This window comes from Salvia splendens, chromosome 12, assembly GCF_004379255.2.
Source record: "Salvia splendens isolate huo1 chromosome 12, SspV2, whole genome shotgun sequence".
Taxonomy (NCBI): Eukaryota; Viridiplantae; Streptophyta; class Magnoliopsida; order Lamiales; family Lamiaceae; genus Salvia; species Salvia splendens.
The window spans coordinates 5914926-5923860 of NC_056043.1; the positions used below are offsets into that span (position 1 = coordinate 5914926).

Genomic DNA, 8935 nt, shown 5'->3' on the forward strand with positions numbered 1-8935 from the left:
TTTACTGTTTTTTAATATAAACGTAGTGTAATACAAATATCAATATAGTGACATAAAAATTTTAACACAAGTATCTAAAATTATCAACATAGTTTTATCCATATTGTACATACATTATATTGAGATTTTTTGATATATTTATTGATATAAAACCTATTTATCAACATATACGAAAATTGAAATAAAAATTATAAAATTTCATCACTCGTTCATCGCCGGAACATATGCAATTGAGATCTCGTTAGAATCCTTATGAAATTACTTTTACTTTGATATATTTTTTACGAAAAAATAATTAAAATCAAGAGAATTACGTAAATTTTAAGTTTTGAGATAGTTTTGAGAAGAGAGAAAGTGGTTAGTTTTAACTATTATATATAAGAGCATCTCCGAGGGGAGAAGTAAATGGAGAGGTATATAACTACCATATTTATCTTTTCTCTTTGAAAAATCATCCATCCTCATAGGGGAGATGTATTTGAGTAGGTATCATACCTTTTCTCATTTTGATGAGGTGTATCTTTACTTCTCCATTAATGGATATGTAAAATTTCATAACTACCATATTTGCCTTCTTTTCATGAAAATACATTTTCCGAGGGAGAATGTATTTGATAAGGTATTACACGTTATATTTTTTAATGCATTTTGAACTATTATTTTATTATTTAAAAATGATTTACCTTTCTATATACTTTTTTCCTTTGGAATGTATATTATTTTTTGGAATGGTATATTTCACCTTATGAGAAGGTAAATAGCTAGTATACATCTTTCATTTACCTCTTCTGATTGGAGGTGCTTTAAGAATGGATCTATATACCCTTTAAGTTTATTTAATAATTTTTTTAATTTTAAATATATTTCTAATCTAATGGTTAAGATTTGGTCTTAATTTGGTATTACTAATTAGTTAGCAAATGATTCGAACCCACGATGAAGTAAGACAATTAACCGGAGCAGATGGAGTACTTGAAAATTGGTTACCTGCCGGATTTTAATTTGAAAATATTGGATTTGGAATTAAATCAATAGAACTAATAAGTCAGTTTGATTGAGCACGTAAAGGCGTCGATCCAATTCCGAACCTAGCAATGTTTCCAATTTAACTATGGTCCATGCATAACATAATACCCATCTTTCACAAAAGCATCTACAAGTACTACATATTCAGTCCATAATTAATTATCAATCTAATTTAATTAACTCTCTAAATAGCGCAAAGTATAATTTATGATGCAAACATTAGCATATACAGTAAAACCCAACTGTAATCCATCCCTCATTTGCTCGATCGTGTTACAAAAATTTATTAATTATCAAGGATCATTACAATATATTTCCTGTATTTCAGTTCCCCACCTCAGATACAAATATAAATTGCAAGGGGGCTTGCTCCATAAAATCAAATACAGAAAAAATTGAAGAATAAATTTTGTGTGAACTAAAAAAAACAACAAATAAAATATAGCATTTTTCCATTTTAAATTATGGGCATATATATACCTCCGTGTGCAATATAGGACTTATTACTCCCAGTGACTGACCTAAAGGGTATATTTTTCTGTGGTTTTTGTTTCTTCTTCCTTCAAACCAAACAAAAAATTTCCAAACATGGCTATTCCCTTGCCAACTGTGCCTCATCGCTTTCCGGTGCCGGAGCAGACGTTGCAGTATCTGATACCTGATCATCAGCTGATGCAGATATGACGGTATCAGATGCTGTGTCGTCCATCGTCAGTTGAGATATTTCAGAAACAATTGAGACATCATCATCCCCAGAAGCTGATGGGGTCGGGGGCATATCGCGAGAAGCTGCAGCACTAGGATATGAATTTCCATTCGTTGGATATGGACATCCATTAGCCGATGTAGCTATTGCATCTGAAGTAGAAACAGATGCAGGGGATGTAGCCTCCTTGGCTACAGGTTCTGGAGGTTCTGGTGATGTCCCACGACTAAACGAAGCTGTGGAAGATGAGTCCGAGTCATAGACAGGCTGCTGAAGGCTCCAGTACATAATACTTGCAGTAAGAGTCAGGATCATTTTTTGGTTCACCTGCCAATACAACGGCAAGAACAATGTCATTGTTTTACACTTGGAAATATAGGGATACACTGTAAAGCGGCCTTCTGAGGCTGATAGAAGCACTCAAATCAGCCCAAATATGCTGGCCAGGATCTTTTGTACAAAACTTGTTTAAATCGTTCCTATTCATTCATTACCAGAATGAAGTGGAACTGTAATAGGTTTACTTTTATGTGTGGAGGTCTATTTTCCAGAATCAAATGAAATGTTTTTCAAGAAGCAGCGCATAAATTGGACCCTCACCTCTATGATATCCTCAGGCAATAAGAATATTGAACATCCAAGCTTCCTTGCAACACTGATGATATAGGTAGCGTTTAGCTTCTTCTCCTCATCTATTAGAAAATAACAAAATGTCAAGTTCCCATTCAAAAAAGTCAAAAGCTGAAAATAAATGATACAAGCCATCTGATAACTAAACAAGGATAAGCAAAAGTAGTTCACGTCAAGTAGAGAATACATGTGAGGAAGCAAGGCCCACGATGGATAATACACACGCATACAACCCCAATGACTAGACGGAAGAGATAAAAATGTTTATTTGGTAGAAACCTACCACTTAAATAGAATTACTTCTTTTTTGCAGGCCACATATTATAAGCATGTACATAAATTGAATTCACAGTCTCAGATATTTTACTGACAGATTTAAAAATCAAGAGGCAACTGAAATTTCACTTCAAAAAGGCAGCCTAACCCAACAAAGATTATTAATTTCTACGAAAGTGAGATGAGAACTTACCACTCTCACCCTTGGTTACGAGGTTCCAGTTAACAACTCGAGGCTCAACTGCACCGAGAAGCTGAAGAAAGAATAATCCATTTGAAAGGCTCTTGTCCTACATAAGAATTCAACAAATCTATCAACAACATGGGAAAAGAATGCCAGAGCATCTAATGGACAAATCATGTGCACATATTACACGTAGAGAGAATACATTCTGAAAGGAAAACAAAAGCCTTCCCCCACCTTGAAACTCTCAATTTTACATTTTCTGCCATGACTCCTGACTTTTCGATTGGCCCAGCTCAGTATATCAGCATCACTCATCTCCCTCCCTTGAAATCGGGTTCTTAGTTTTTTAACAAGTTGAAGCATATTATACCTCATCAACTGCCAAAGGAAAGCTGCAAGAAAAACAAAGGTAATGAAACATGAGCATCAAGCATGCAGCAGTGCAACACTATTTTCACCGAATCGTCAAATTAATTTACAAGAAATGACGAATAGTTAAAACACCTTGGAATGGCCAAAATTGAACAATTATGCACCCATACACTTGCAAACATTCTTCTTTTATGCCATGTTTTGTCTTCTAAATTTCAGGAGTCCTCAAGTTTAAAGCAATAAAGAGTATTAATGTCAAGTTAAATATATGAATATGAAGTTTAATCATTGTAGTAGTAATTCATGAACTACTAGCTCTTTGCTCATCTATTCATCAAATTGAAAGCTGACTTATATATTTAATTAGGCGAAAGCACCAGGCAATGCATGGTGGAAATATTTGGTATAAAAAACAATTGCATGTTAGTAAATGACCTATTCACCCAAAAAAAATTAAATTGTTCAGATTATAATAATTAAAATTAAAAAACAATGGAAACAAAATGATTTTTTGGCCCGGTTTATCAAAATCTACTTGAAAGGACCATCTTTTCCGCAAAGAACTTGTAAATGGTTTATGTGCAAAGAATCTAACAGTTTGGTGGAAAGTGAAATAGAATGTTCTGATAGAGATGATCCACCTTGCACATGGCTTCAATCACTTCAATGAATTCATATAATGCATACAACAAAGAACTACCATCTTGAGTTTTATTGACAAGAGAAAGTAACCTCTTACCAAGTATAAGCTTCTTATTCCCTTGCACAATATCATTACCAGCCACATTGACTAGGGATAGTTTCAAATTCATCCCTATGTCAACAACTTGGTTTGCATTCTCTACTTTTCGAAATGGCATTTTTATTGGTGGTTTTGAAGCATGCCTCCAGTTGACAGATCCTGGGGAAACTTTTTCCAGCACTTCTAGAAGAACCCACCTGTAAATATACCATTATTTAGTTTAGATATATACTGGAGAAGCTAACAAAATAACCATAAAGAGAAATGCAAGTGCAAGTGTGCAACTCCAGTTCCTAAATCATCGCAAGACATGTAGTTCTTGTGTAGTAAAACAGAATAACCCTCTTAAAAGATATGGGATTCATAGAATGTTGGTGACTTTATGAAGCTGGAATACTAACCCATTCCTGACATCTTCAAACAAGTTGTTCACATACAAGGAAATTCCTAAGCTATTGATCCACAGGCGGAAGCACCTCTCCTCTCTGGATATTTGCTCATCATCTGTCATCATTTCTGCAAAAGATGACTTATGGCTGTCTGTTGACAAGCCACTCCTGGGGGGAAAAATTCATTTAATTTAGAAGTCCAAGAGATTTGAGACACAAAATAAAGGCAACTGCACGAATTATATGTTTTACTAAACATTAAACCTACATTTTTGAACGAGACATGATAACTACCTAATAGTCTATAATGTATAATTAGAAGAAATGTGGAGATACTACATCAACCAGCTATAGCTTTTTTTTATCAAAGTATAGTAGGGCGAAATAAACAAGTATATCGCCAAAACCAGAGATCAGGCACGTAGGAAGCAAATACGAGAGAACGTTCTTTTGTAATCATGTAATACCACATTTCCTTATCAGAAAAACTTATAACAATTCATGAAGCATAAAATTGCTCAATAATCTAATTAGTTATTCATTTGCTGAAAGATTCAATGAACAAAGAAAAGCATTCTATTCCCGCACCTTTCATGGAATATTTGTGCAACGAAAGCAAGATTCAAATTGGAGGACCCCTCCGCAATGTCCTTGGGAGTAAGGTATCTTTTGCAGTTCATTTGTTCTGCATGCTCGAGAACCAAATCAGCCCGTTCATAGGGGTCCATTGTATCTAAGGTGGTGGGGTTGCAAAACTCCGGTGCAAGTACATTAAGCAGGTAGGCATAAGCCTCTCCATCCTGCAGAAAATGGTAAAATGCAACAGCTATAGACTCACGGAAACTATAAGAAGAGAGCAAAGAATCCCGAATGCAATAGATAGTTAAGTGGACAACAGCAGTTTTGAACTGCATCAATGACAGAAAAATTACCAAGACCCAGAGTTGATCCTCAATTCACTAAGCCTAAAACAGGGGTGATTTGTGTGCTGATTTTCATGGTTTCCCAAAGAAAACCTCCGCATTAGAGTAAGGTAAGGGGCGAGGGTAGGGAAAGTGCAGCTCATTTAGTGTGTAATATTAGAAATATTAGAACCGGGCGACACTAATGTCACCGTATACCCAATCTTCAAATAAAATAAAGTAGGACAGTTACAACAATTATCAAAGAAAACAAGCAACCTTCAGATCAGAAGAAAAGTTTGTCACTGTCTTTTTGTAGCCGCCTTTCTTAAGATGGAAATTCATCCATTTCAGCAGAAGTTTTTCAGGAGCAAGCGACATAAGCTCCTCAACATCCTGCATATATCAAGGACACCTGATCAAAGTGTACGATTTAGCTCAGCTCTGATTTAACATTATAGAATGAATAAAATATCAATGTAGAGTCATAGAGTCAAAGGAAGTGCAGCCTATACACAGTTGTCATCCACAATTTCTAAAAGCTGGGGCGTCATTCTGAGGTTGAGATCTGCCAGTAGTTGGATCTGAAAATGCAACCAAATGCAAGGAAAGAATATATATAAGTAAAGACTCCACAATTCCAACGAAACTTGCTCTACTGTACGGATTGTTGGTTAGTACGGATTGTAGTAACCAAATCCTCTTGAAATCCCTTTCAAGCTACTATTCAAACAAAAGAAACTGATACCTTAAGCAATGTTGTGAAGAAAAACAAACCAACCTTTATAATTTGAGAAATTAATCCAAGTACCAGATGAGGCTGCATGAATGAAACAACTTGCATGATAAAAAAGTAATCTAAAATAATTGAACCTTGTACACAAGCCTAAGCGATCTCAACTTACTCTTCCTTCAACAAGATCTTGAGTGCCAATATTGACTACCGTGCATCCAATAGCCTTTGCAGAGTTGAGGCAGAGCGTGTGATTCTCATTTCTTTCCCAAGGGTTGAGTACCTTTTTCTTGTTGATAGCCCGCTCATCTATTGTACCAGGCACCGCAACATTGATAAGCTTGCTGAAACAACCAATAGAAAATTAAATCATCCAAAGTTACCAACACTGAAGTCAATCAGGTGTGAAACTCTGAGACTGCTAAGTTCAAGTATGAAGTACCATAATAGGACTCCACCCTTTGCAAGATCAAATAAATCATTTGTGGATGGATCCATTGGAAGGAACTGCTTCAAAAATGGGTCATCCCTGAGGTAGCTATTTATATGTGCAACATATGAAGCCCTTTCAGTTTCATCGATGGTGTGAAGAAGAGTTGTTGTGGTTGCCTTCAGGAAGGATGAAGGGGTCTTTGCACCCCCAGATTTTTCATTGACTTTATTTCGTTCATATTCATATGACTGATTATTTAATGCAACAACAGAAAAGTAAATAATCATTCATCCAACTATGGCTCAAGCAGAAAAAAACCAAGTCTATCAATCTACTACAATTATCGGCAAATTTTCTTTGATGCGGTCACAGCACTACAACCATTAGGAATCAAATTCAAAGGTAGCCCCTTCCACTTGCCAGGGATATCACCAACTTAAAAGTAGAAAGGATAATAAAAAACTTACCCTGAGGAAGCCTTCAAAATCCACCTCGTCATTGATATCAGAATGTGATTCTCCCAATCGTTGTCTAATCTCCTCCTCGTTAAATACATCATTTGAACTCTTCAGTTTCATGATTAAGGAGGGTATATCTCCAACCGTAACTTTACCATTCTCATTTTTCAATGCCTCAAACTGCCCAAAACAAAAACATAATCACCAACCCCATATATCATAGATCAATTCAAACATAAATGCCCTTTGACTGGCTTGCTTCAATTCTGCAAATCAAAACGCAGGAGCCAATGCCCAAAAAATACAAAATCAAACAAAATTCAAGTCCGGAAACATATCACCTGAACCCAGATTGAAACTTTTAATTGAATTACTAAAAAAACAAGCGATTTAGGAAGATTACTTTGGATTTAAGGCCTTGAAGCTCGACTTGCGTGAACTGGCTGTGAAGTTGATCAGAAACTACAACTCCCGCAAATTTAGACATCCTCTTCTCGCCCCGCGCTCAACCAAATCGCGGGGAAATTTGTCACCGATCACCCTAAACTTTGGAAATGGGCAATGCAGCCCCAACGGTCGACGATCCCCAGATTAATCCCTGCTCCAATCCAATAACACCAACAGACGAGAAAACGTAAGCGGATAAGCAGGAAACCAACCATGCAAAAACAGATTTGGCAAATCTCCAATCAATCAATGCGCTTCAATTCCCCACAAGCGGAATATATGAAATTCAATCCGGCAATGATTGAAAATCAATCAATTATTTAAAATGCAGACGTTGCAGGATCTCGAAATGGTAAGAGAAAGACGATAATGAAATAGGAAACGCGTTGGCGAGCAGTTTTCAGGATTACATGCATACCTGTCGAGACAATCCGGGATTTTTGGGGAACAGGATTTTGATTTGTCGATCCCTTTTTATTGGCGTTGTAAGGTTTTGACTGTGCGACGATGAGCATCTCTTGCAGGAATTGAGGTGGAAATGCAATTCAATTGCTTTGGTGAAGGGCAAAGAGGAGAGAGAGAGATTTGAGAGGCAAACAAAACACGCTAAAAACAGAGGCTAGTTTATGGAGGCCCATTTTCGAGGCTGTCGATTGCATCCCACTCGCTTTGCATTTCTCAACAACACCTCATTTCACGTTCTACACGTCACCTCTATTTTCGTTATTTTCTATTTCCATTCATTTTATTGTTTTTTAAGGGTGTAAATACGAATAACGGTATCTTCAATCTTGGATTCTTGGCTGTCATTTCTGTTATCGGATATATACGAGTCAACCTAAAAATCGTCGGACATCAGGTACTCAATATCCAAAAAATCGAATAATGAGTTTGGCTGTCATTACTTGATTGGATGTTACTTTATTATTCAATTTTGACAAGTCAAACTCAATTATATTCCATTAGGAGTCACTTTGACTTTTCTGACATCGTCATTACTGAGTCCGCCAACCACTACCTCTACGGATCGGGATCCCCTGCTGTGTTACGTCATTACTGAGTCCGTCAACCACTACCTCTAAGGATCGGGATCCTCTGCTGTGTTAAAAAACATAGCAGTGGCTGCTGTGGTTTAAACGCAGGAATTATCAAATAAAAAACATCATTTGGTTAAAGAGAGATAAATGATGGGACGGCAGAATTTAAATGCATACAACTTCTATTTCTTTTGTTCACTTTTTTACCCATTCTTTATTAAATTAATTATGTGGTCTATCATGGTAACTTTTATCATTGAGTAACTATTAAAAATATTATGGAAGAAATTTTTAGTATGTAGTATCTTGTTTTACAATCATGATACCAACGCCACTTACCTATTAAAAAACTAATTAATAATAGACATATTTATTATTAAGTAATAACATTAAGTTAATTGCATAAACCTCATTTCTGCAATTATTAAATCCCATACTAATTTTTCACAAATTATAAAAAAACAGTGTCCAATTTTTTTATTTTCCAATATTTTTTTATTCAAATAAAAATATAGTACTGTAAAATTCAATTAACTTTATCAATTTAAACATTTACAAATTTAGATCATGATATAATAAATTAGAAAGTTCCATCTC

At 35.6% G+C, this 8935-nt stretch overlaps 1 protein-coding gene across 3 annotated transcripts; it reads right to left on the minus strand.

The window, feature by feature from the left end:
* Positions 1-1299: 1299 nt before the first annotated feature.
* LOC121758960 (fimbrin-1-like) lies at positions 1300-7915 on the minus strand. 3 transcript variants are annotated; one of them, XM_042154426.1, is made up of 16 exons: positions 7720-7915; positions 7258-7452; positions 6864-7034; positions 6406-6644; positions 6136-6307; positions 6012-6050; positions 5746-5814; positions 5510-5626; positions 4917-5128; positions 4341-4496; positions 3937-4136; positions 3060-3217; positions 2832-2928; positions 2333-2424; positions 1819-2059; positions 1300-1788 (listed from the first exon to the last, which is right to left on the minus strand). In XM_042154426.1, the coding sequence occupies exons 2-16, from the start codon at positions 7339-7341 to the stop codon at positions 1619-1621; spliced, it is 2217 nt and encodes a 738-aa protein (XP_042010360.1). In that variant the 5' UTR covers positions 7342-7452; positions 7720-7915; the 3' UTR covers positions 1300-1618. The 3 variants fall into 3 exon arrangements, with proteins under 3 accessions (XP_042010360.1, XP_042010359.1, XP_042010361.1); XM_042154425.1 differs by having other exon boundaries at positions 1300-2059; positions 7720-7914; XM_042154427.1 differs by lacking the exons at positions 6406-6644; positions 7258-7452; positions 7720-7915 and having other exon boundaries at positions 1300-2059; positions 6864-6996.
* Between the last annotated feature and the right edge of the window lie 1020 nt (positions 7916-8935).